The sequence below is a fragment of the Pongo abelii genome, chromosome 10 (assembly GCF_028885655.2).
Source record: "Pongo abelii isolate AG06213 chromosome 10, NHGRI_mPonAbe1-v2.0_pri, whole genome shotgun sequence".
NCBI lineage: Eukaryota > Metazoa > Chordata > Mammalia > Primates > Hominidae > Pongo > Pongo abelii.
Window position 1 is genome coordinate 52123896 of NC_071995.2, and position 27187 is coordinate 52151082.

At 46.4% G+C, this 27187-nt stretch overlaps 1 protein-coding gene across 1 annotated transcript; it reads left to right on the top strand.

Annotated features, from left to right (window-relative positions):
- Nucleotides 1–26769, top strand: COPZ1 (COPI coat complex subunit zeta 1; the record flags this gene model as incomplete). The annotated part of the gene is given in 9 exon segments (NM_001134148.1): nt 1–38; nt 15440–15508; nt 17106–17187; nt 18135–18226; nt 20365–20420; nt 22682–22759; nt 22915–22966; nt 24545–24583; nt 25398–26769. Coding segments are annotated over 9 exon segments (534 nt in total). The 3' UTR covers nt 25446–26769.
- Nucleotides 26770–27187: the final 418 nt, after the last annotated feature.

Consider the following 27187-nt stretch of genomic DNA (forward strand, 5'->3'; position numbering starts at 1 on the left):
GGCACCAGCTGCGGGGCAAGATGGAGGCGCTGATTTTGGTAGGAGCTGGAGGGGCGGCAGAGATGCTGTGGCGTCCACAGGGGCCGGGAGTCAGGGTTCAGCCCGAGTGGGAGACGGGGAAGGAGAGTTCTGGGTAATTCTTGGGGACTGAAGGTTCTACTGACCCTTGGAATAAGTGTGTGGCCTAGTGTGGGAGCTAAAGCCTTGGTTTAGAGTAGGAAGCCCTGCCGGGAAAAGGGCGTAGAGTCGGTGGAAAGTTAAAGGCAGCACATGGACTCCTTAGGATACACAGACCTGTAGGCGTACTGGATTAGGACCTTCAGGTTGCCCCTTATTTTTAGCATTGTGGATGATACCCTGATTTTAATTTATCAAACCACCAAACTCGCCCCATATTTTAAGAAAAGAATACAGATGTTTTGTCGTTACAGACTCCTCCTGATGGTTTCCCAAGTTTGACTCTCCATTGCCGATTCCCTGCCGTATTCCTTCAGGAAACTGTTTTGTCTTCGGTTTCCTGTTAATCCCTATTATATAGGTTTGTCATTATAAAGAATCAGTATTCCATCAAAGTTCTGGGATACCTGATAAAGTTAGCATGGATTGTGGAATGTTTTTTCTAGACTCATTCTGTTCTCCTTTTCTCTACCCATTTAGACCTTAGGAATTCTTTTTTTTTTTTTTTTTTTTTTTGAGACCGAGCCTTGCTCTGTCACCCAGGCTGGAGTGCGCACGTGGCGCGATCTTGGCTCACTGCAATCTCCGCCTCCCGGGTTCAAGCTATTCTGCCTCAGCCTCCCGAGCAGTTGGGACTATAGGCGCGTGCCACCACGCCCGGCTATTTTTTTTGTATTTTTAGTAGAGACGTGGTTTCACCATGTTGACCAGGCTGGTTTCGAACTCCTGACCTCAAGTGATCCGCCCGCCTCGGCCTCCCAAAGTGCTAGGGTTGCAAGCTTGAACCACCGCGCCTGGCCAGGAATAATAATAATAATAATTATTATTATTATTATTATTTTTATTTTTGAGACAGAGTCTCGCTCTGTCGCCCAGGCTGGAGTGCAGTGGTGCGATCTCGGCTCACTGCAAGCTCTGCCTCCCGGGTTCACGCCATTCTTCTGCCTCAGCCTCCCGAGTAGCTGGGACTACAGGCACCCGCCACCACTCCCGGCTAATTTTTGTATTTTTTAGTAGAGACGGAGTTTCACCGTGTTAGCCAGGATCGTCTCGATCTCCTGACCTCGTAATCCACCCACCTCGGCCTCCCAAAGTGCTGGGATTACAGGCGTGAGCCACCGCGCCGGGCCAGGAATTCTTATTGTATGATCTAGGATGCTAATTTCTCCCTCTCTGGTTACATGAGAATTGTGGTCGCTAAAGGGGTGTATTAGCCCTCTTGTCCATATGATGCTTTATGCTTGTTCTAACAAATAAAATACCCGTTACCCCTTTTTAGAACTGGACCAGAGAATTTCCCTCAAAAGTGCCCTATTTTGCGATTTGGAGGGGGAGGGGTGTGGGTGGGTGGGTGGGTGTGTGTGTGTGTGTGTGTGTGTGTGTGTGTGTGTAGGTAGGTAAGTAGTATAGTGTAGGAATTAAGTAGTATAGTGTAGGAATTAAGTAGTATAGTGTAGGAATTTAACTCCCAGCCTCCTTCCTTAATTGGCTTGAACTCCAGGCCTCTTTCCAAAGAAGCTTGTCTTTTATTTTCCTTCAGATCTCCTATGCATACACATTCAGATCCTTGTCAGAGAAAAGAATAACAGGTTTTAATTCCTCTCTTTCGGTTAAAGACAGTTAATTCCTTATGTCGGTTGGTCAAATATAGGTAAAAGCTTAAAATCTGAGTAGTTTTAAATATTTTCTGTACCAAGCAGTTAACAAATATTCTTTTTTTTTTTTTGAGATAGAGTCTGGCTGTGTTGCCCAGGCTGGGGTGCAGTGGTGTGATCTTGGCTCACTGCAACCTCCGCCTCCTAGAATCAAGCAATTCTCATGCCTCAGCCTCTCGAGTAGCTGGGGTTACAGGCACGCTCCACCACGCCCAGCTAATTTTTGTATTTTTAGTAGAGACAGTGTTTCACCATGTTTGTCAGGCTGGTCTGGTCTTGAACTCCTGACCTCAAGTGATCTGCCCGCCTTGGCCTCCCAAAGTGCTGGGATTACAGGCGTGAGTCACTGCACCCCGGCCAGTTAGCAAGTGTTTTTTTTTTTTTTTTTGGAAACAGAGTCTCGCTGTGTCACCCAGGCTGGAGTGCAGTGGTGTGATCTCAGCTCACTGCAACCTCTGCCTCCTGGGTTGAAGCAATTTCTCCTGCCTCAGCCTCACCAGTAGCTGGGACTACAGGCGCGCGCTGCCACACCTGGCTAATTTTTTTGTATTTTAGTAGAGACGGTTTCACTGTGTTGCCCAGGCTGGTCTCAAACTCTTGAGCTCAGGCAATCTGCCTGCCTCAGCCTCCCAAAGTGCTAGGATTATAGGAGTGAGCCACCGTGCCCGACAGCAAGTATTCTTAATCAAGTAAGAGGTTGAGTGCGGTGGCTCACACCTGTAATCCCAACACTATAAGAGGCTGAGGCGGGAGGATCGCTTGAGCCTGGGAGTTTGAGGCTGCAGTGAGCTATGATTGTGCCACTGCACTCCAACATGGGTGACAAAGCCAGACCCTGTCTCTAAAAAAAATAAGAATAAAAAACCTCCCCCTGAGCCCAATTAGCAGACTAGGATAGATTCTAGGGAATTGGTTTCTTTGGAAGTTTTTAGACTTACCTATATATGTTTAGAAGGGAGCCTGCTTAAAGGTAAAGGAATGAGGAAGATAATACTTGGGGAGCCCTTTTAACAATGGGCCTGTGTGTAGTGGGTAAGCTTGGGGAGTTATATGTGAAAGTATCTCTGTCGGGCGCAGTGCAGTGGCTCATGCCTGTAATCCTGGCACTTTGGGAGGCCGAGGCGGGCGGATCACTTGAGGTCAGGAGTTCGAAACCAGCCTGGCCAACATGGTGAAACCACGTCTCTACTAAAAATACAAAAAAAAATAGCCGGGCGTGGTGGCACGCGCCTGTAGTCCCAACTACTCGGGAGGCTGAGGCAGGAGAATCACTTGAGCCAGGGAGGCAGAGGTTGCAGTGAGCCGAGATCACGCCACTGCAGTCCAGCCCGGGCGACAGTGTTAGAGTCCGTCGCAAAAAAAAAAAAAAAAAAAAAAAAAAAAAAAGGCCGGGCACGGTGGCTTATGCGTGTAAATCCAGCACTTTGGGAGGCCGAGGTGGGCGGATCATGAGGTCAGGAGTTGGAGACCAGCCTGACCAACATGGTGAAACCCGGTCTCTACTAAAAATACAAAACTTAGCTGGGCATGGTCACGCCTGTAATCCCAGCTACTCAGGAAGCTGAGGCAAAAGAATCACTTGAACTGGGAGGCAGAGGTCGCAGTGAGCCAAGATGCGCCACTGCACTCCAGCCTGGGCGACAGAGCAGACTCCGTCTCAAAAAAAAAAAAAAAAAAGAAAAAGTCGTCTCTGTCACATTTCTTTTCCCTTAGTTCTCTGTCTCTGCTTCCTCAGTGAAGTCTGTTTCAGCCTGCTTCTTCCTTATTCTTCTGCTTTAATCTATGCCTAATAGGCTGCATTCACAGATCCCTGCTAACTTGGTCAGGTAACCCTGGACTTTGCTTTTAAAACCACACTGATTCTTTGTTATGGGAAACCTATGTAATGCGGTTAGGGACAATCTGATCAAAGCATATTCTTCTGTCCTTAACTCTATAAGGTACATACATAGCTGCAGGATGTCGAGAAAAAGGGACGGGTAAGCTACAGGGGGTCAAGAAGAACTGCTGATCAAAGTTTGCATTGATTGGGGAATTTCTAAATAACAGTAAGTTCCCTTCTTTTAGATACTTTACAATGGGTCACATGGTCACATTTCTTTCTTGAATTAAGTAATCCAGCTCTAGCTTTCAAGCAGATTTGTCTAATCTGTCTCAGGTCTCCTTAGGCTCTAAGGAAAGAGACCGTTTCATCTCTTTGAGTTCCCAATGCTTAATAATAGTGATCTCAGCCTGCATCTTTGTACTTGGCTTCTTCTCTCTTGCTGTTTCTGCTGGTTCTTGCTTTTTGAGTTGTGAATGGATGGGATCTCTGCAGATCACCATTTTCCATTAATAACCTATGGAATCTTAGAGATAAGGATTTCCCCTTCCTCTTTCCCGCTTTACTTTTTTTCTTTAAAGCTGAATTACTCGGGCTGGGCTCGGTGGCTCACGCCTGTAATCCCGAGGTGAGTGGATCACCTGAGGTCAGGAGTTCAAGACCAGCCTGACCAACATGGTGAAACCCGTCTCTACTAAAAATAAAAAAATTAGCTGGGCCTGGTGGCACGCGTTTGTAATCCGCAGCTACACGGGAGGCTGAGGCAGGAGAATCGCTTGAACCTGGGAGGTGGAGGTTGCAGTGAGCCGAGGGCCAGTGCACTCCAGCCTGGGCAAAAAGTGAAACTCTGTCTCAAAAAACAAAACTGAATTCTGTATCGGTTTAGATCTTTAAATCTTTGTTCATAGGTTTTATTTTTCCTAATCCTCTCTGGATTCACTTTCAGAGTGCTTCTTCAGTGCTTTACAGACTAGACTTCTAATTCTGTACTTTGTCTTACCTTAATATTTTAAAACCATAACCAAATCCTAAATTCTAAGCCTCATTCAAAAATCAGGCCATCCAAAGTGCACAAGGATATGAGTATATATGGAGGAGGAAACTATGCAGAATAGGTCAATGACTTTAAAGGTTGATATTGCTCCTTGGCCTTCGCTTCCTGAATCATCTTAATGGGGCTTTTGTTAAATTCCTTTGGCCCTAACAGTAGAGGTACTTGGCCTAAATGCCCCCCTCCCCCTGCTCTGGGCAAAGGTATCAATTACATTAAGCCCCTAAAGCACTCCCATCTCGTTCCTGGCAGTCCCCTGTGCCCCTCTCCCAGCTGCGTCCTTGCTGGTGCCTGGCCTCTCCATTTCGTTAGGAGAAGCAATCTCCTCGTTCCTGCGCTGTGGAGATATATTTCTCAGCTAGGGCGTGAGCAGTGCCAGCACTGCCCCCGGTGAGGTCCCTGGCAGCAATAAAAATTTTTATTGTGATTATGTTGGTGTCGGGGTGTCCATCTGGGTTATTGCACACCTAGTTTAATTGATTGAAGTTTAATTTATTGACACTTCAAATTAAATGATCAGAATAAACTGTGCTGTTACTCTGGCCGGCTTGTTTTAATGGTTGATTGCTGGAAGCAGACCTCGGCTTGAACTAAAACCCCCAAAGAGCAATTGACGCTGCTTCTAACTCTCCCCATGTCTTGCCCTCCAAGAAGACCTTGTTATAGATTTCCGACGTATTTATATATATTTTTTCCCTCTCCTTCACAGTGGTGGGAAAGAGTTGGTCCCTGGCAAGGTATAAATTATATCAAAGATCTAGGGGAGCTGTCACATGGTCAGAAGAGGAGGAGGGGGCCTCCATGTGAAGAAAACAAGACCCTTGAGAAGCCAGGTCTGCCTTGGGAGGCAGAGGATGAATGCAATTATCCAGGTATTTGAGGGAGCCTAGTGGCAGGTTTAGGGTCTTTTTTTCTCTAGATACTTGCTGCTGTTTCTTACTTTACTCCATTGACATGACTTGATTAGAGCCTGGATGTTGACAAGAAAACAGGTTGTGGAAAGGGAAACTAGAGGAGCAAATCAGATGGAGCAGGGATAAAGAATCAGTACCTATGTATCCACTTGTGCTGGAGTAATTAAGAAGAGGAAAGGCAGAGTGCCCAGGGGACAGCTGATGAAGATGGATTGGGAGAATGAGTCCATGCACTTGTAAGATGCTTGTGCTGGCAAGGGCCCTCTCACATTCTGTCCCTCCTTTCTGGGCAGAATAGGTTTCCTTACATCAGATTATTAGGGGGATCTCTCCTGGCCTTACATTCCCTAGCCTGTGTCACCTCTTCTGGTGTTTGACCACACCCATCTCTTCAGGAAGTCCTTCCTGTTGTGTAACCTAAGTTATATATGCTGCAGGTGAAGCCTGCTTTTTTATTTGGCTTTTTATTTTCTCACTCTTTTTTTTTTTTTTGAGACAGAGTCTTGCTCTTGTTGCCCAGGCTGGAGTGCAATGGCATGATCTTGGCTCACCACAACCTCCGCCTCCCAGGTTCAAGCGATTCTCCTTCCTCTGCCTCCCGAGTAGCTGGTATTACAGGCCCCCACCACCACGCCTGGCTAATTTTTGTATTTTTAGTAGAGACGGGGTTTCGCCATGTTGGCCAAGCTGGCCTCGAACTCCTGACCTTGTGATCCACCCGCCTTGGCCTCCCAAAGTGCTGGGATTACAGGTATGAGCCACTGCGCCCGGCCTGTTTTCTCACTCTCAATGCAGATATCCCATCCATAGCCAATTGCCCTGGCTAGCTCGGTCAACTAATTTTCTGCAACTCCTTTTCTGTTGTGTAGTTTTAGAGGGAGACTAAAACCAGAGGAGAATAGAGTAATTCTGCCTCAGGGGGTTGATTTGGGGGCATAAATAGACTGAAAGATAACACAGAGGCTATCAATTCAGTCTTTCAGAGACTAGCTTTTTGTTTTCAGGAGCAAAAGCAGGGAGCTGTCGGGGGGAGTAAAGGGATAAATCATGATACAAATCATGACCCAGGACTCATCAGGAATGGATCTAGCCCCGTTTGATTTTTTTCCTTTTCTGAGTGATATTTAAGTGAGGGCTCCTGGATTACCAAACTGAGAAGGCAGAATGTTCTAATGGTGCTCTCAGGCCTCAGGTCTGGAGTACAGTATGATTTCTCCTTATTCAGTTCATCTCTCTTCCCAGCAGTACTGCTTTGTCCCTCATTTCTGTGATTCTTTCACTTCCATGATAGTTGAAGAATTAGGGACTGTGTGACCCCTGGGTAAAAAATTCTCCAGCAAGGCCAGGTGTGGTGGCTCACGCCTGTAATCCAGCACTTTGGGAGGCCGAGGCGGGCGGATCACGAGGTCAGGAGTTTGAGACCAGCCTGACCAACATGGTGAAACCCAGTCTCTACCAAAAATACAAAAATTAGCCGGGTGTGGTGGCACGCGCCTGTAATCCCAGCTACTCAGGAGGCTGAGGCAGGAGAATGGTGTGAACCCGGGAGGCGGAGGTTGCAGTGAGCCACTGCACTCCAGCTTGGGCGACACAGTGAGACTCCATCTCAAAAAAAAGAAATTTTTCCAACAGACAGGCTTTCTGAGTTTTGAGAAAGGTCCTGAGACTTTGTATTCCTAAGAAGCTTAGGGTTTAGTTATCTTTGTCCTGCCCATTTCACAGTCACCAAATTCAGCCATTGAAAGCTGGAGGCGGCTGGGCATGGTGGCTCACGCGTGTAATCCCAGCACTTTGGGAGGCTGAGGCAGGCGGATCACCTGAGGTCAGGAGTTCGAGACCAGCCTTACCAACATGGCAAAGCCTTGTCTACTAAAAATACAAAATTAGCCAGGTGTGGTGGTGGGCGCCTGTAATGCCAGCTATTTGAGAGGCTGAGGCAGGAGAATCGCTTGAACCTGGGAGGTGGAGGTGGCAGTGAGCCGAGATTGCGCCATTGCACTCCAGCCTGGGCAGCAAGAATGAAACTTGGTCTTAAAAAAAAAAGGAAGGGGAAAAAAAAAAGAAAGCTGGAGGGGGCGTGGTTGCTGACCTTTATTCCCCCTGCTGGCTGTTAGTTTTCTCAATCATATTTATTAATTTATGAAGGCCACACACACATTTATTGAAGTCATTACTAGGTGCCAGGTAGAGCAGAAGGGGTGATTTACAAAAGTATCACTCATTTCCCCTCTTTTCCTGCCCCCCTCCACACCATCTTATTATCTTCAGAGAGAATCTCATTTAATTCTAAACTCGGCTCTGTGAACTCTTTGAAATCATAAAAAAATTATTTTTATTTATATGTATATTTTTTGAGACAGAGTCTTGCTCTGTCATCTAGGCTAGAGTGCAGTGGTGCGATGATCTTGGCTCACTGCAATCTCCATCTCCGGGGTTTAAGCAATTCTCATGCCTCAGCCTCCCGAATAGCTGGGATTACAGGCATGCACCACCATGCCCAGCTAATTTTTTTGTAGTTTTAGTAGAGACAGGGTTTCGCCATGTTGCCCAGGCTGGCCTCGAACTCCTGAGCTCAAGCTATTTGTCCCCACATTGGCCTCCCAAAGTGCTGGGATTACAGGTGGGAACCATCACGCCTAGCCATGAAATCATAAAAAAATTTGTGAATGTATTTTGCTGGGAATAAGGTCCATAGATTTAATTGGTTTATCAAAGGGGTGTGCCGTAACTCAAAAAAGGCATTAACCTTAACTGATCTAGGTCAAGCCTCTCATTTCTCTGATGAAGAAGCTGAATCTCAGAGAAAGGGAAAATTTGAGTTAATCGATGATCCCCATTATAGTACAAGTATTGTAGCCAGGCGTGGTGGTACATGCCTGTAGTCCTAGCCATTTGGAAGGCTGAGGCAGGACTCTTTGAGCCCAGGAGTTCAGGTCCAGCCTGGGCAACATAGCAAGATCCTGTCTCTATTTAAGAGATGGATTGTAGGAGTTTAGAGACATTTTCTCCTGTAATATCAAAACTCTTGTTGACTGTGCTTTACATGTTTTGGGTCTGTGTCAGATAGGAAGATTGTAGGTATCTCTTCCTGCCGTCAGTTCTTCCCGAGTCATGTGTTGAGTTTTTTCTTTATAACCAATATTTGGTCTCATGTCAGCTGGGTAGTGTTCTGTGGTACCAGTGGCTCCCATTCTTTCCTGAGCTGTGCTTTTTGAATCTAATCTTGTTTGTATACAGAAATAATTAGCAGGGTGTGGTGGCATGTACCTGTAGTCCCAGCTACTTGGGAGGCTGAAGGGGGAGGATCGCTTGAGCCTGGGAGGTTGAGGCTGCAGTGACATGTGACAGCACCACTGCACTCCAGCCTGGGTGACAAGAAATAATAATAATATTAATCTGATATAGACTGGGCATGGTGGCTCATGCCTGTAATCCTAGCACTTTGGGAGGTCAAGGTGGGCAGATCACGTGAGGTCAGGAGTTCGAGACCAGCTTGGCCAACATGGCGAAACCCCGTCTCTACAAAAAACACCAAAATAAGCCGGGCGTGGTGGCAAGTGCCTGTAATCCCAGCTGCCTGAGAGGCTGAGGCAGGAGAATTGCTGGAACCCGAGAGGCAGAGGCTGCAGTGAGCCAAGATCACGCCACTGCACTTCAGCCTGGGCAACAGAGCAACACTGTCTCAAAAAAAAAAAAAAAATCTGATATGTAAAAACTGCTCTTCCCTGTCAAAGACTTTAGCCAATTCTTCTTTTCTTTTCATCTGAAGTCCATACGATTGTGGCTGGCAAATTGGAGCCCTTAACCCCAGAGGAGCTTTTAATTTTAAAAAAGTTGGCACATACCGGGCACATACACGGTGGCTCACGCCTGTAATCCCAGCACTTTGGGAGGCAGAGGCGGGTGGATCACGAGGTCAGGAGATCTAGACCATCCTGGCTAACACGGTGAAACCCCATCTCTACTAAAAAAATACAAAAAAATTAGCTGGTCGTAGTGGTGGGTGCCTGTAGTCCCAGCCACTCGGGAGGCTGAGGCAGGAGAATGGCGTGACCCCGGGAGGCGGAGCTTGCAGCGAGCCGAGATCACACCACTGCACTCCAGCCTGGGCGACAGGGTGAGACTCCGTCTCAAATAAATAAATAAATAAATAAAAGTTGGCACAGAGGCCAGGTGCAGTGGCTCACACCTGTAATATTAGCACGTTGGGAGGCCGAGACAGGCAGATTGCCTGAGTTCAGGAGTTCAAGACCAGCCTGGGCAAGATGATGAAACCCCGTCTACTAAAATAAAAAAAATCAGCTGGGCATGGTGGCTTTCACCTGTAATCCCAGCTACTGAGGAGGCTGAGGCACGAGAATTGCTGGAACCCGGGAGGCAGAGGTTGCAGTGAGCCAAGATTGTGCCACTGCACCCCAGCCTGGACAACAAAGTGAAACAAAGTGAAACTCTGTCAAAAAAAAAAAAGAGTGTTGGCACAGAGTCAGGAAGTATACCTACTTAGCCATTTGGAGCTGGGAATGGGATCTAGGAATTTCTCCTTCTAGTTTTTACCTTAGTTTTACTTTATAAACAGGATTGAGAGAAGAGAATCTTGTTACAGTTTTTAATTCACCAAGACCCATTGCCACATCAGGGTAACCCCTTTTGGTATGGCCTTAAGGAATTTTATTTTATTTTTTAATTTTTTTTATTTTTTGAGATGGAGTCTTGCTCTGTCGCCCAGGCTGGAGTGCAATGGTGCGATCTCAGCTCACTGCAACCTCTGCCTCCCAGGTATAAGCGATTCTTCTGCCTCAGCCTCCTGAGTAGCTGGGATTACAAGCGTCTGCTACCACGCCTGGCTAAGTTTTGTAATTTTGGTAGAGACGGGGTTTCACCATGTTGGCCAGGCTGGAAGGATTTATTTTTAAGTAGACAATGAAGAACTTTTTAGTGATCTCAGTCAGCTTCTTTTTTTTTGAAGTGGTCTCACTGTTTTGTGTAGGCTGGAGTGCAGTAGCGCAATTGTAGCTCACTATAGCCTTGAACTCCCAGGCTCAAGCAATCCTCCTGCTTCAGCTTCCTGAGTAGTTGAGACTACAGGTGCATGCCACCATGCCTGGCTAATTTTTTTTTTTTTTTTAAGTTCTTGCAGAGACAGGGTCTCTCTGTGTTGCCCAGGTTGGTCTTGAACTCCTGGCTGTAGTGATCCTCCTGCCTCAGCTTCCGAAAGTGCTAGGATTACAGGCATGAGCCACTGCGCCTGGCCTCCATATTCTTATTTGTGCTCTTTCAGCTCTGTAGATAGCATCCTGTAATTCCCTCCATAAAGGCTTCTTGGTTTTTTCCCCTAAATGAATCAAATAATTCATTATAGTTCCCAAGTATCCTCTCTACCTTCCCCAAACATATTCCCCCAGTCTTCTGGTGGCTTACTAAGATCTTACCCCAAAGGGTTCTCTTACTATATACATTGTGAACAGACTTAATTCAGTTATTTTTCAGGGCCCATCTCTACTAGTTTGTCCTACAAGACACACAAATAGAGAGCTTTTGCCGGGTGCGGTGGCTTACGCCTGTAATCCCAGCACTTTGGGAGGCCGAGGCGGGCGGATCACGAGGTCAGGAGATCGAGACCATCCTGGCTACAGTGAAACCCCATCTCTACTAAAAATACAAAAAATTAGCCGGGCATGGTGGCAGGCGCGTGTAGTCCCAGCTACTCGGGAGGCTGAAGCAGGAGAGCTTGAACCGGGAGGCGGAGCTTGCAGTGAGCTGAGATCGTGCCACTGCACTCCAGCTTGGGTGACAGAGCGAGACTCCGTCTCAAAAAAAAAAAAAAAAATAAATAAATAAATAAAAGAGCTTTTATCCAGAGCTGCCTTTGAAAATATTTGTGCTTATGACTATAATCCTGTGGAAGCTGCAGGTCACCGAGAAGGCCCACAGGGGGCAGCACTAGGAATGACTCTTCCCCTCTAGTCCTCTATGTGCTAGGGGAGAGAGTTCTTGGAAATGTTGATGCTTTTCACCAGGCCTTAGAAGTCCCTGACTGAGGCCGGGCACGGTGGCTCACGCCTGTAATCCCAGCACTTTGGGAGGCCGAGGCAGGCAGATCATGATGTCGGGAGTTCGAGACCGGCCTGGCCAATTTGGTGAAACCCCGTCTCTACTAAAAATACAAAAATTAGCTGGGCGTGGGGGTGTGCGCCTGTAGTCCCAGCTACTAGGGAGGCTGAGGCATGAGAATCACTTGAACCCAGGAGGTGGAGGTTGTAGTGAGCCGAGTTTGCCCCACTGCACTCCAGCATGGATGACAGACTGAGACTCTGTTGCAAAAAAAAAAAAGCCCCTGAGATCAAAGATTCATTTGCAACAGCCTAGTTGCTTGTTCTGTGGTGTTTCACCTGTCTTGAGGACAGCCTTCTTGTTTTCTCGATAACAAAAACATAAATACATGAAAATCTGTCTAAGTCACCCAACCTCCCACAAAACAATCTGCCTATACATCATTTCCAAGCACGATTAGCATTTGAGGTGAAGTTCTGTTATACACTCAGGCTGTGGCTCTCTGAAAGTCAGTGCATCACAGAACTTTGTCTCGAAAGCTTTCTAGCAGCTACCCATTTTGGGAGTGGGAGGGAAGAATAGACCTTTTAAATTCTTTCAATGTGGCCCTAAGCCGATAAGGTCTTTCTCAGCAGTCAGCATTTAATGTGTTACAAGGTCAAGCCTAGTCCATTGTCCTGGAAGCCCATTTCTCAGTAGCTGGGAGTTATTTATAAACTTGCCCTTTGCAAAAACTTAAAATGAAATTACATTATCAGTAATGACTTCTGGGGCCTTTAAACTGGCTAGTTTTATGGCATAGCCCTTCCCACTCCTGAGAGGTAAAAGCCCCAGGCTGAAGTGGAACCAGCTGCAGTCAGGAGGTGGCAGGAGAAGTAAAGAAGCTGCTGGCTCCAGCTGTAGCAGAATGGAGAATTGAAGCGGCATTTAAGCTCCTGCCTAAATTCTCAGCTTTATTTAGTATGCTTCCTCCTTTGGAAGTTTGAAATGACCGGCCTTTTCTGTAATGCCTTCTTTCCCTTTTGAGAGCTCCAGTAAGCTCTATGTCAAATCTAGTCTTTATCCTTGTCCTCCTTAGCCTGTCTTTTATTCTTCCCAGGAAGATCCAATGTTTCTATTTTTGGGGTTTCTTTGATAATGTCTTCTAGGAAGCCAGTGAAAAGAACCAAGAGCAGAACCCAGGGATATGTTCTCTCTTTGCCGGTGTGGCTGTCGTAGGCACTCACACCCTGTTGGCCACAAAGGACATTGTCTGACTCTCCCAGTTGGCTGGGGGCCATTAGGGCTTTTCTTTTCTTTGGGTTCTAGGGATGCCAAACTCTATGGCTGCAAGAACCAGTTTCCTATGCCAGGTTAATGCCCAGCTTAAACTAATGGGCAGCTCTCTAAAGTTGCTGTGAATGTGGATAGAGGAACAGAGCCAAAGATTTCCAGGAAAAGGTTGTGGGAAAAAATGATTTTGTCTAAATTTTGTTCCTTTTGGACTTCTTTTCTTCCATTAAGAAAACTCATTCCCATTGTTGTCTCCCTTTTGGAATTGAGGACCCAAGTTGTTATAGAACTGAGGCTGCTTTACGGGAAGATCTTTCTGTGAGGAATTAGGAGTTAGGAGAGCTGCTTCTACTTGTGACCTTTTAAGACTAGACTCTAGAGGACTTCCCTCCACTAGGCAACAAAGTTCTTTAGTTTGAGAGAGGAGTTACTCATGCCTTGTTTATTCCAGAGTGTTATATATACAGAAGGGGCATCTCTAAGGAGTGTTTTCAGAGGAGGGATAAAGTTGGTAGTAATATCACCCAAAGTGGCCACATCAGAAAATCCACTTATATGTGAAAGTCTAATTATAAGTAGTCCCCTAGATGCATACTGCATCAAGATATTTTAACTTTATTCTCAAACTTCCTTTATTCTCTGAATTATTCACCAAATATTGAGAGTTTAGTATGTGTCAGGCATTGTTCTGGACAAATGGGACAAACCAGCGAACAAAACAAAAATTGCAGTCCTCAAGAATTCAAGTAGGGAAAGCTTATGTTCATCACCTTGTTGTCAAAAGACTGGGTTCCTTTTACTCCCATTCTGAACTGCCCTCCTCTGCCACCGCAAACAGGGTTGATTCTTTGCATGGAACCATAAACCTCCTGAAGCCTCATGTGGCGATTTATGTTTGTAGAGGCTGCATTTTCTGGGTTCTTGGCAATGATTTTTTCCTCCTCACTCTTGGATATCTGTCAAACACACACTTTTGTGTTTGGCTCCTGTAAGGACTGTGGGTTTCTTAAATAAGGCCAGGAAAGAGGTAGCAAAGCAACAGCCTTGTCTCACAGCACAAGGGATAACAATGGTAAGTAATGTTGATTAGAAAGTCAAGGAATGTAGGTCGGGCGCAGTGGCTCACACTTGTAATCCCAGCACTTTGGGAGGCCTAGGTGGAAGGACTGTTTGAGCCTAGGAGTTCACTGAGCAATACAGTGACACCTTTTCTCTTAAAAAAAAAAAAAAAAAAAAAAAAAAAAAAAAAAAAAAGAAAGTCAAGGAATGTGAGGCCGCAAATACCTTTCATGCACACATCACTATCTCGCCACACTTTTGGTTTTTTCTATTCAATCAATTAGAGATGGGGTTTCAGTCTGTCACCCAGCCTGGAGTGCAGTGGCACAGTCATAGCTCAGTGTGGTCTTAAACTCCTGAGCTCAAGAGATCCTCTCACCTCAGCCTCCTGAGTAGCTAGGACTACAGATGCACACCACCGCACCTGGCTAATTTTTTTTATCTTTGTAGAGATTGGGGGGGGGGGTCTCCCTATGTTTCCCAGGCTGGTCTTGAACTGGCCTTAAGCAATCCTCCTGCCTCAGCCTCCTGCATTTTTTTCTTCTCCTAGTTAGTTGGCTCCCTTGAAGTTGCAGTGGTAGAGGAGAGCACCAGACCACCACAGGTTTTGCAAGTGATATACTTAACAGTTGAAGAAGAACCGTTAAGACTGAGGCTGTGATTCCTTATTTGATTCTTGGTAGTGGAAAAAAAATTACCCTCTTGCTCACTCACTCTAGGCCCCAGAGTTTTTCTCAGATAGATCATCTTCTCACTGCTTCTTAACTCCCCCAAAATTCAGGTTGGCTTTTTTCCTTGGAAGTTAAGTAGTAGTGGTTAAGGTATAGTGGAAGAATTGGAGAACATAGGAGAGTTTTTTGAAGATGGCTGTTTTACGAGGCTGCATTGAGAACTGGTGTGCCTGTGTGTGTGTGTGTGTGTGTGTGTGTGTAAACGCTCTTTTCCCTCTGCTCAGTGTGTGGGTGGTTTAGGGAAGGCTTGCTTTATGCTTCTGCATTGCTACTGCATTCGGACTGCAGAAACTTCCAAGTATACTAGGACATTCAACCCTATTTTCAAATGGCTTTGTTCCGTGCCTTTTAATTAATCTGGTCACATTCTATAGCCACCTGTACATGGGAGAGCAGGAAGGGAGAGGTACCATAATATTTGGAAATAACAGCATGACCTCTCTTGATTAAGCCCCCTGTGAGTCAGAGAAACTGTTTCTCTGATGGTACTTTGGAATCCTTTGTTTAAATGCTTTCTCCGTCAATTCAGTTTACTTACCCTGGGTCTTTCTCAATGGGAAATATCAAAATCTGACCATGTTGAGGTAAGGGACTTACAGAGGTACCTCTGTATCCCCTTGCAGCCCCAGTGGGACTAGGGGAAGGTATCTGGTTTACCAGTGGTGGTGGGAGCCTTCAGGACTGAAGGTATGTTCGTATCTCTTCAGGAACCTTCCCTGTATACTGTCAAAGCCATCCTGATTCTGGACAATGATGGAGATCGACTTTTTGCCAAGGTGAGATTCCCTTTTGAATTAGTTTAGGAACAGCACAAAGGCTTATTCTGAGATTCGAATCTTGGGACTGATCCTCTATTAACTCATGTTCCTCAGTAGTATAATTTTGAGAATACTTCCTTTTTTTTTTTTTTTTTTTTTAAGATGGAGTTTCGCTCTTGTCGCCCAGGCTGGAGTGCAATGGCGCGACCTTGGCTCACTGCAGCCTCAGCCTCCCGAGTAGCTGGGATTACAGGCACGCGCTACCACGCCCGGCTAATTTTTTGTATCTTTAGTAGAGACAGGGTTTCAGCATGTTGGCCAGACTGGTCTCAAACTCCTGACCTCATAATTCGCCTGCCTAAGCCTCCCAAAGTGTTGGGATTACAGGTGTGAGCCACCACACCCGGCCTGAATTCTTCCATCTTACCTTACCTACTCCAGATAAAACCTGTTTACTTTTGTCCCTTAGTTGTACTGCTGCCCTGCTTGCTGTCCTTAGACTTTGACCTCCTTTGTTGTCAGCATCAGATTAGGGAAAAGCTTTGAAACCTTGGTTCCTAACAAAGCAGTATGTAGATGCTAAGAGGCAGCCCGCCCATGTCTATCATTCCTGTCCCCTTCCCTTATACCATTTCACCCTGCCTGGGTTTTTCCAGAGAATTCTCTTGCAGTTCCAAGGTTCCATTCCTAGGTTTATAGTCACCATCAAGCTTGTTACCTCCTGACTTTCCCAGAGTGGTGTTTCCAACTTTAGATCTGTTGGAAGAAAGAAGAAAGGACACCCTCTCTCCCTCCATATTCTCCCCCTCCTGTAGAAATTTCTTCTGTCCCTGGTGTATTAACTCCGGGCGAGCATAGCATAAATCAATCAGCAGGTAGAGATTAGTTTAGAATTCACCAGCTGTTCCTCCCTGTAATTGGATGTAACTATGCAGGACACCTTATGAAACAGTTATCCAGTTACTAAATGCCAGACCTGTCATAGGTCTTCAGCTGACTGCGACGGATTAGTCCCTAAAGAGCTAGCGATTTAGCAGCCTGCATCTCCGCCCCCTTGCCAGGGAGAGCCTGGGAATGGGCTCAGTGGTATGCTGGATGCTTCTTTCAGCTTGCAGAAAAGAAAGCTAAGATAGACCATAGGGCAGGGTTTGCCTTTCTTTGGAGGAGGTTTTTGTAGCCTTTCCCCATTCCTCAGCTTCATACAGTGAGTGAGGGTCTATGGAAGTGTACTGTGCTTCTAGTGTTTTTTGTGTTCTCTGGCACTGCTTCCTGACATGGGGTAGCTCCTAGGAAACACTTGATGAGAATGGTTTTAGGAGAGGTCTAGATTGCAGACAGGTGCAGAGCCTCACTGTAGGGCTGGTAGGCTTCTGCCCTCAGACAGTCTTAGAAATGTGAGGTGGGGTTGCTTATGGCAGGGTCTTTTATTTATTTTTCTTGGATTACTCACTGCCCATTCTCTGCCTCTACAGTCCTTCCTTTTCCATGTCAGTATTTCTCCCTTGCCCCGTGCCTTGAAGGAGAGAAATCCAAGATCCCAGGGCAAAACATAGTCACTAATCATTCTGGCTTCCAGCTCTAGTGACCCAACCCTGTCTCCTTTCCCTCTGACCAGTACTATGACGACACCTACCCCAGTGTCAAGGAGCAAAAGGCCTTTGAGAAGAACATTTTCAACAAGACCCATCGGACTGACAGTAGGTCATTTTCCTTTCACTACTACCCTTGTTGGGGGGAACCATGGTGGAAAGGGGGTGGTAACAGGGCTGCAGAGAAAGGATGAAATGACTCTGCCTCCTTTTTCTTTTTTTTTTCCTTCCTCCCCTTGTATAATAAACTCTTCAGAATGTAATGGGGAGGTGAGTGTACCTCACGCGGGAATACCGTGCTGGAAGGTTGGCTGTTAGCTACCTGTCTAGTCCCTGGATTTATGAGCCTCACTTGACAAATTTAACTGCAGCTCTGCTTATTGTACCGCATCCATTAGGGCAGGTAAATGGAAGTCTGTAAAGGTGACCGCTCTGCATTTTCACCTCCGAAGGATCGACTAGTATCCTGTCTCATATACAAGGAGGGAAATAGGTACAGTGGGCAGGAACAGAGGATGGTGGTTACAGAAGATACATTTAGAGTCCCCCAAGTTCATACTTCTCTTCTCCTGCCACCACCCAAAAAGTGCAGATCATCTTCTGGCTTTGGAGGTCATTACAGTCGGCCTCACCTTAGCCCAAAACAGCTGGATACTAGGAATTCATGGTAGCACCTTTTTTTTTTTTTTTTTTTTTTTTTTTTTTTTGAGACAGAGTCTCTCTCTGTCACCCAGGCTGGAGTACAGTGGCGAGATCTCAGCTCACTGCAACCTCTGCCTCCCAGGTTCAAGTGGTTCTCCCATCTCAGCCTCCCGAGTAGCAAGGATTACAGGTGCACACCACCACGCCCAGCTAATTTTTGTTATTTTTAGTAGAGACGAGGTTTCACCATCTTGGCCAGGCTGGTCTTGAATTCCTGACCTTAGGTGATCCGCCAGGCTCGGCTTCCCAAGGTGCTGAGATTACAGGCATGAGCCACTGCGCCTGGCTGGTAACTCCTTTCCTACTTCCTTATCTTAGGCCACCCACTCTTTTTACTTTTTTTCCCCCACCAGGTGAAATTGCCCTCTTGGAAGGCCTGACAGTGGTATACAAAAGCAGTATAGATCTCTATTTCTATGTGATTGGCAGCTCCTATGAAAATGAGGTGAGAATCCCCACCCCTCTTTGCTATTTCTGATCCTACTTTCTAAACCACAGGCAGTACATAGCCACTGGTTTGGGGCCCTAATAGAGCCGTGTTCCTCTGGCTTCTGACCAAGCTAATGAAGTTGTCAGAGATCCCACCAGCCTCACAAACATGGCCCGGCAAATGAATCGCCTAGAAAGGAAGTTTTCCTAGATTAATCTTTTATATCCATTAGGAAACATCATATATGTTTTAATACCCTTCCCCGAGTAGTGTTTTTTAAGATGGATTTTTGAGGTATGGTCAAGACTGCAGGGGGATACTTGCTTCTTCTATGAAGGGTCCATACCTGACTGAGTTTGAGCCAATTAGCTAATGACCTGGGTCATGTTGAAACCATACATTCTGAATGGGTCACTGGAGAAGACCTTGGGTATAGTCCTAACCTGCTTCCTATATGCAGGAAAAGCTATTTGCCTCAGGTAGCAACTTCTAGGAGAATAGATAAATAAAAATAAGCCCCCAGATAATTTGAGGTAAAAGTAAAAGTTTGAGAAAGTCAACTGTTACTGAGCTCTTATTATTGGTATAAGTGCTTGTAAAAAGTATATTGTTATTTAAACCTCGTAGCACTTCTATGAGTTGTAGGCATTAGTGCCTTTGTTTTACAAATGAGGAAACCAAACCATGAAGAACTATATGAAATTACTTGTATGTGACCATTGTGAAGAGTACAAAAGTGGCAGTTATCTGATGTGGTTCAACCTAATAACTTTCTCAGGGTCACACATGTAGAAAATGGCTCAGCTTGGATTCAAACCCGTATCTGTCTGACTTAAAGTCCATGCTTTTTAAAAAATTTTGAGACATAGACCGAACGTGGTGGCTCACACCTGTAATCCCAGCACTTTGGGACGCCAAGGCAGGCGGATCACTTGAGGTCAGGAGTTTGAGACCAGGCTGGCCAACATGGCGAAATCCCGTCTCTACTAAAAATACAGGCCAGGTGTGGTGGCTCACACCTGTAATCTCAGCACTTTGGGAGGCCGAGGCAGGCGGATCACGAGGTCAGGAGATCGAGACCATCCTGGCTAACACAGTGAAATCCCATGTCTACTAAAAATGCAAAAAATTAGCTGGGCATGGTGCAGGCACCTGTAGTCCCAGCTACTCGGGAGGCTGAGGCAGGAGAATGGCGTGAACCCGGGAGGCGGAGGTTGCAGTGAGCCGAGATCATGCCACTGTACTCCAGCCTGGGTGACAGAGCGAGACTCCGTCTCAAACAAACAAGCAACAACAACAAAAATTAGCTGGGTGTGGTGGTGGGCGCCTGTAATCCCAGCTACTTGGGAGGCTGAGGCAGGAGAATTGCTTGAACCTGGGAGGTGGAGGTTGCAGTGAGCTGAGATGGCCCCATTGCACTCCAGCCTGGGTGACAGAGCGAGACTCAAAAAAAAAAAAAATTTGAGACAGGGTCTTGTTCTGTCTCCCAGGCTGGACTGCAGTGGTGCGATCTAGGCTCACTGCAACCTCTGGCTCCCGGGCTCAAGTGATTCTACCACCTTAGCCTCCCAAGTAGCTGGGACTGCAGGTGCCCACCACCATGCCTGGCTAAGTTTTTTTGTATTTTTTGTAGACAGGGTTTTGCCATGTTGCCCAGGCTGGTCTCAACTCCTGAGCTCAAGCAGTCGGCCTGCCTCGGCCTCCGAAAGTGCTGGGATAGAGTCAGAGTCTAGACAGGGTCTAGATGTTACAGGTGTGAGCCACTGTGCCCAGCTAGTTAAAGTCCATGCTTTTTACACTAACTCTGCAGCCTTCCTCTGACCTCAGCTATTGCTTGGTTAATGATTTCTCTACCTAAGACATCAGGTAACACATATACAGTTGGTGAAGACATCGTAGAGGACTGTGACAGGAAAGTTCTGTTTAAACTTTTGACTAAAAGAAATGTTGAATTGTGGGATCGTGTAGCAGAATTTATTTCTGTGAGAAATTACAGGTCCTCTTCCTGTTGTGCTCTCACTTCCACCTTATGTTTTTGGTCCTTTGTGAAAGCCTGTGTCTTTTGATGTTTAATGAATTAGGAGGTTTTGTTTTTAGGTAGCAGCTTTCAGGGCCTTGAACCTTATCCTTCTGCCTCCTCTGTTTCCCAACAGCTGATGCTTATGGCTGTTCTGAACTGTCTCTTCGACTCATTGAGCCAGATGCTGAGGTGAGCAGGACATTCTTTTTTTTTCCCTCAAGTTATGATGGAAAGAGCAGGGCATTGTTGATTTCTTTTTGGGAGATAAAGTAACCATTCTTCAGGCCCAGGGATTGTACGGGATTGGCAAAGGCTGCAGGGAGTTGATTTAATTTTAGAAGTTGGGTTTTGCTGGGCTCAGTGGCTCACGTTCGTAATCCCAGTACTTTGGAAGGCCAAGGCGGGCGGATCACGAGGTCAGGAGATCGAGACCATCCTGGCTAACATGGGGAAACCCTGTCTCCACTACAAATACAAAAAATTAGCCGGGCATGGTAGCGGGCGCCTGTAGTCCCAGCTACTTGGGAGGCTGAGGCAGGAGAATGTCATGAACCTGGGAGGTGGAGCTTGCAGTGAGCCAAGATCGCGCCACTGCACTCCAGCCTTGGTGACAGAGTGAGACTCTGTCTCAAAAAAAAAAAAAAAAAGAAGTTGGGTTTATTAATTCACAGTAATTCATGCTACTGGGGAGGATTGGATAGAGAGTATGTCCCTCCCATAGAATAATTCTCTTACTAAGGAAGGGGACTGGGAGGGAGCCGAATCTTTACCTCTGTGTTTACTCTTGTAATCTCCTGTGGCCCTGTCAGATCTGAGCATCCTTAAGGTGCTTTCCTGGGCTTCATTCTTGACATTAGAAGTAGGGAAAGGGCAAGCATAAGGAAGTGTCCCAGATGAAATGTCATTCAGTACTTCAGGAATGGAAGCAACACTCCCAATTTTTTTTTTCTTTTTTTTTTTTTTTTGAGATGGAGTCTCACTCTGTCACCCAGGCTGGAGTGCAGTGGCATGATCTCGGCTCACTGCATCCTCTGCCTCCCAGGTTCAAGTGATTCTCCTGCCTCAGCCTCCCGAGTGGAGTAGCTGGGATTACAGGCACGTGCCACCACGCCTGGCTAATTTTTGTATTTTTAGTAGAGATGGGGTTTTACCATGTTGGCCAGGCTGGTCTTGAACTCCTGACCTCAAATGATCCACCTGCCTTGGCCTCCCAAAGTGCTGGGATTATAGGCATGAGCCACTTAGCCCAGTTTTTTTTTTTTTGACTTCTAGTCCTTGTTTTTTCCCTTCTGTAGAACAGGAAGCACCCAGGCAGGAGGATTGCATGAGTCGAGTTCAAGACAAGCCTGGGCAACACAGTGAGACTCTGTCTCTGCAAAAAATAAAAAAATTAGCCAGGTGTGGTAGTGCATACCTGTAGTCTCAGCTACTCAGGAGGCTGAGGTAGGAAGATTGCTTGAGCCCAGGAGGTTGAGGCTGCAGTGAGCTGTGATCATGCTGCTGCACTCCGGCCTAGGCGACATAGCAAGACCCTGTCTCAAAAAACAAAACAAAACAAAAAACAGGAAGCTTCTGCCATTTACCCTCTCCTCCCTTTCCACCTCCCCACTAGCCCTCTGTTCTCTGTTACTCGTGTAGATGGGTAATAGAAGAGATACAAGTTACTTTTCCTGAAAACATCCAGGGCTCTGAACTTCATTCCCCCAGCAGCTCCCAAGTGAACCCAGTAGAGACAGCCATCCAGACCAGAACAGCAGGTACTCTCAGCCCTGCAAAATCAGCAGGATGAATGGCTCAGATTTCCCCAGGAAGGGGATGATTTATTTCTTATCCAGGTGAATGAATAGACTTCATTTTGGGTAACCTAGTGAAAGACTCAAACTGACCGATGTGACAGTCCACATGCACCAACCACTGGATCTGAGGCTGGTGTATGCAGACCCTGTCCCCTCTTTGGGCTTCTTTTCAGGGCCTGAGCAGAGCTGGTAAGGGATAGGGAGAAGAGGGAACAGAGAATGTCTCAGGAGGTTTGTCAGAGCTTGAGTACAAATAAGGTTTGCATTCAACCCCTCCCACCTCCGGCCACCTCCAGATTGAGTCTTAGCTCTGTTTATATTGTTTTTTTCCACCCACTGATGTCAGTGTTTATGAGCAATGTTATGAGCAGCATCATGGCAGGTAGGAAAGAAATAATAGCATGGATAATCAACCCCTGAATAGTCAGAAATTGACTGTGTTATTTGAATCTCTTTCCATACATTCCTTATTCAGCAAATGAGTAGAAAGGGGTTTTGAGTGAACTAGCTAAAAAGTTCTTCACCGTATTTACTTCTTTGTGTGGTTGGTGGAGATATTTATTGGTCTAGTTTAGGTTCCTCAATTCAGACAAGGTCCTAGGATTTCTTTCACACACAAGTTAGTTTTTCTCTTCTCTTCTCTTGGGGACCCAGGAAAAATGTAGAAAAGCGAGCACTGCTGGAGAACATGGAGGGGCTGTTCTTGGCTGTGGATGAAATTGTAGATGGAGGGTAAGTTCTCTGACCTGCCTTGATCTTGGGTGAGGTGGTGGGATAACTGCCTCTGTCCTAAGTCAAGCAGGTTCAGTGGCCAGAGGTCCTATTCCCCGACAGTGAGTTGGGCCTTTGGGACAGAGTGAACAATGATCTCTTCTTTGTTTTTGCAGGGTGATCCTAGAGAGTGATCCCCAGCAGGTGGTACACCGGGTGGCATTAAGGGTAAGCAGGAATGTGTTTCTCTGCATCCCCGCATCTATTCACAAACACCCTCCAGAGCCAGACCTGCTGGATGTGTCCAGTAGTTGGGGCTCATAGGATACATACAACCTTCTCTTTTTCTTTCAAATACATTCAGCCTTTCTCTTCCCTTCTCTTCTTATTGTCCCAAAGAAAGAAGCAGAAATAACTTATTTCTACCCCTAATATGGTGCCTAACGTCTCATACAGTCTTTGCACAAAGTGGACATTTAATACATACTTATTTAATAAATGATAAAGTAAAATAAACTTTAATATTTACGGTTTTGAAATTATAAAGGAACTTGAAGTTGGCGTATTCCCTTCTTGGAGATGGATCCAATCATCTGAGGCAGAGGAGTGTCTGTTTTGTCTTTTAAAGTGTTACATAGGGCTGGGCGTGGTGGCTCACACCTGTAATCCCAGCACTTTGGGAAGCTGAGGCCGGAGGATCACAAGGTCAGGAGTTTGAGACCAGCCTGACCAACATGGTGAAACCCTGTCTCTACTAAAGATACAAAAATTAGCTGGGCGTGGTGGTGCGTGCCTGTGATCCCAGCTACTCAGGAGGCCAAGGCAGGAGAATTGCTTGAGCCCGGGAGGTGGAGGTTGCAGTGAGCCGAGATCGCACCACTGCACTCCAGCCTGGGCAACAGAGCAAGACTCTGTCTCAAAAAAAAAAAAAAAAAAAAAAATAATAATAATAAAGTGTTACATAACTGAGGATGGTACCTCTCCATTAGGAAGTACTTATTTGCCAGAACCTCAGTCCTCTTTGGTGCTAGTGATATCAGAAAGGGGCCTCTGAGTTAACCATAGCAGGCCCCAGGTCAGCTGAGGAGATAATGGTGGATGCAGAGAGAGCCCACCAACAAATTATACGGGTGCAAAGATGTCTGAGCAAAGCAAATCTCCCCATTCACAGAATGTCCTGGCTCTGACCTCCACAGAGTGAAGGCTGACAGTGCTTGGTAATGGGAAATCTTCTCTCTTAACTGCTGTGGGCTCCATTTGCATAGTTTAATCTTCTCCTCTAACATATGTCTCCATGTGGCAAGAAAGAGGGTCCCCCCCACCAACTCCCCCCTTTGTCTTCTTAGGCTGCTGTTGCAGCAGTTTATTTCTTCAAATTAACATGCTGTCGTTACCCATCAGGCTTTGCGGGATCCATTAAACCACTCCTGGCTCCCCCTTATCCTTTCCCTAGTGATACTGATATTCAGAGAAGGCCTTTTCTGACTAGGGAATCAGGTCCTCCACCCCCAAGTTAAGGGAGTTGAGGATCAGATAACCTGCTGGTTACTCGGAATGGAGTTAAATCTTTTAAGAAGTCCTCCTGCCTTAAAATGGAAGCTGGATGAAATGACCCTTTTTTGTTCATAGTCCCTCTGGCCAAGTAAAATTGTAGCTGTACTAGTCCCTAGAAGGGACTGAGAAGTTCAGTGCATCTGCCCTTTGTTTCAGTTTAAAGGATCACTTTTTTCTTCTCTAATACCAGACTCCAATCAGGTCTTACTCCAGCTTTCTCCCACACTAAATGCTTGTATCTCTGTGCCATAGGGTGAAGATGTCCCCCTTACGGAGCAGACCGTGTCTCAGGTATGACTCTCCCTTCTTCCTTTCCAGATGGACTGGGTCACCAAAGAGGCTAGAACAGCATTCCACCCATACCTCCCAAGTCTGAGTGAGACTAGAGACCCAAGACACATCTTCCTTGGCTCCCTCTTATTCCAGAGAACTGGGACTCATACAGCCAGCCACTCCCTACCCCTACTTCCAACTCCTTTCTCTGTTTCCTGTGAGCAGTGGCTGTCAGCCTTGCTCTGTACCCTTCAAACCCTTCCTGCCTGATGCCTCATTCAGTGATTTATTCCCCAGCAGAGGCTTGCCTTAAGCAGATGGTCTGTGTGCATTTGTGCACACACTCTCTCTTTCTCTTATTATTCAAATGAGGGCTAAGCTGGAAATGCATATTCTAGAATATGCAGGTTTTGCAGATCCATCTTGCTACCTTGACTGCAGATAGATTGTCTACCTGATGTAGAGGGAAGGGAGGGGTTCTGTTTTCTACCCACTTGGAATTCTTACCAAGAAGTCCATCTGGATTTGTTACCCGTCCCCTGCCCGCCTCCCCTTTTAACATATGTCCAGTAACTCCCTTTTTTTTTTTTCTTTTATACCAGGTATACCTCTTCTGTCTTCATCCCCTCAGTGGATTTGAATTTTTTTGGAATTTTCCAAACAATCTGCTAGGGCCTTAGAGAGCTTCTTCCCATCTCTTTACCCTTGGGGATTTTCTATTCTCCATTCTTCTAAGGACAGGGAAGACAAGTGAGGGGAAGGAGATCCCCAGCCCTCATCCTTACCCTGCCCTGTCAGCAAGCTTTCCTCAATGCTGCTCTTATCTCTGCAGGTGCTGCAGTCAGCCAAAGAACAGATCAAGTGGTCACTCCTTCGGTGAAGACCTCACTGTTCCTGGCTCTTCATCCTCTTCAAAAAATTTGCATGTCTGCTGTGAATTTTCATCTAGTTCCCCAATCGATGCTCTCAGGGTCATCTCGGGGATCACAGGGATCCTTAAATCTCCATTCTGTTTGTGGTTGCCCCCCCAACCTCCCCTACACCCTTCCTATTCTTTTTCATTCTTCTTGCAGTTCTGGGAGTAAAGCTCCCAGCATATTTAGATAATAGGGCAGGGGAAGCACCCTCTTTCTTTCTAGACTGGATTATGCTCACATGCTCCCCTGCCCTGACATTTTTGTAAATTCTGTGCCCTTTGCTGTAGCTACACTTCAGATTAAAGTAGGAGAAAGAATGTGCTGAGTGTTTTCCTCCCTTTGCCTTTACCTGGCCCTCATCCCGACAGCCCAGCAAGGGGAGGGAGAAAGAGAATTCTTTTCTATAGAACAAGTAGGGGTGGGGATGGGTAGGGATTTATCCAATCTAAGCCCTAGCTCCACTTAGTGACCTCAATGTTTTCTTCCATTCCTTCTTACTGCCCTGTCCTCTGCCTTGGAAGAGGCATTGGGAATAGCTCATAGGGAAGGGACAACATGGAAGAAACAGTGATTTAAATTGTATTGAATAGGACATATAAAATGCATTCTGTACCCTGATCTGGCATATAGCTTCAAAACTGCCGTGGTGAGTGTCCATCTCTTAGTTAGCTACCTTAACTCTCCACCCTGGGATCTTTGCCTGTGGGATCTTTGCCTGGTTTGTCTTTTCTGTGTCCTGGAGCAAAGCCAGTTCCTAAAACTAAAACTCCATTCTAGTCTTGGGAAGAAAAGTTTCTACTCAGAACTGGGGAAGGAGTGGAACTTATGACTTGGGCCTCTAGGCTGTCTCTGTCCCCTCAGCTCCCCGACATGCATTTACTCCTCTGCCGTGGGTCTGCAGTCGCTGCAACCTACCCTCTCTCTGCCTCAGCCTTACACCCAAGCAGTAGGTCTGTGCTCTCCCTGTCTCTAGGTCGCTGAGAGAGGTGCTTTTCTTCATAAAACCTTTGGGATTTGGATTTCCCCAGGAAGATGGAGAATGGAATACTCACTCTTGGGTCTAATCTTTCCCCTTGACTCAGAACTTCCTCCCCACAAAAATGCCTTTAAAAACCTTCCTGAGACTTAAGCATTTTGCTCCACTTACTAACTGCCAGTTCTCCAGCACTGAAGTGGGGCAGATAACTGGGCATATTTAAGGGGGCATCTTTGTGTAAAAGATGCATGGAGTCAGGAGATAGCCACCTTCATAAACTGCTCTGTGCAAAGAGGAATAAAACGTTTTTTTCCAAACTGCCTTTGTGTGATGTTTCTGTTTCTCTTCCTCTCTTTTTGGCAGCTGCTCCTGTTCCTCCAGCCCCCCCTCATTCCCCATCTTATAATATTTCTTCCCTCCTACCTCAGAGACTCTCTAGTAGTGCCCCCCCATCCCTAATTTACGGGGCTGTTTGCCTCCTTGGCATCTCTCCGTCCCCTCGCCTGGAAATTGGCGCCAGGGGTGGGGTGGGGATGGTATTTTCTCAGTGGGAGTCCCAGGGAACTGAGTTCTTCCCCCACCACCCCCAAAGCCAGCTGCCTGCTCCCGCCTTAGCCATTAGTAACCCAGAGACGCGCACCTGCGTGGGGGCTCTCCTCCAGCCCTTGCTCCCTTCCTGCACCTCCCACTCTTGCTCTGAAACGGCGCTGAGCGGGTTATTTATCGGAG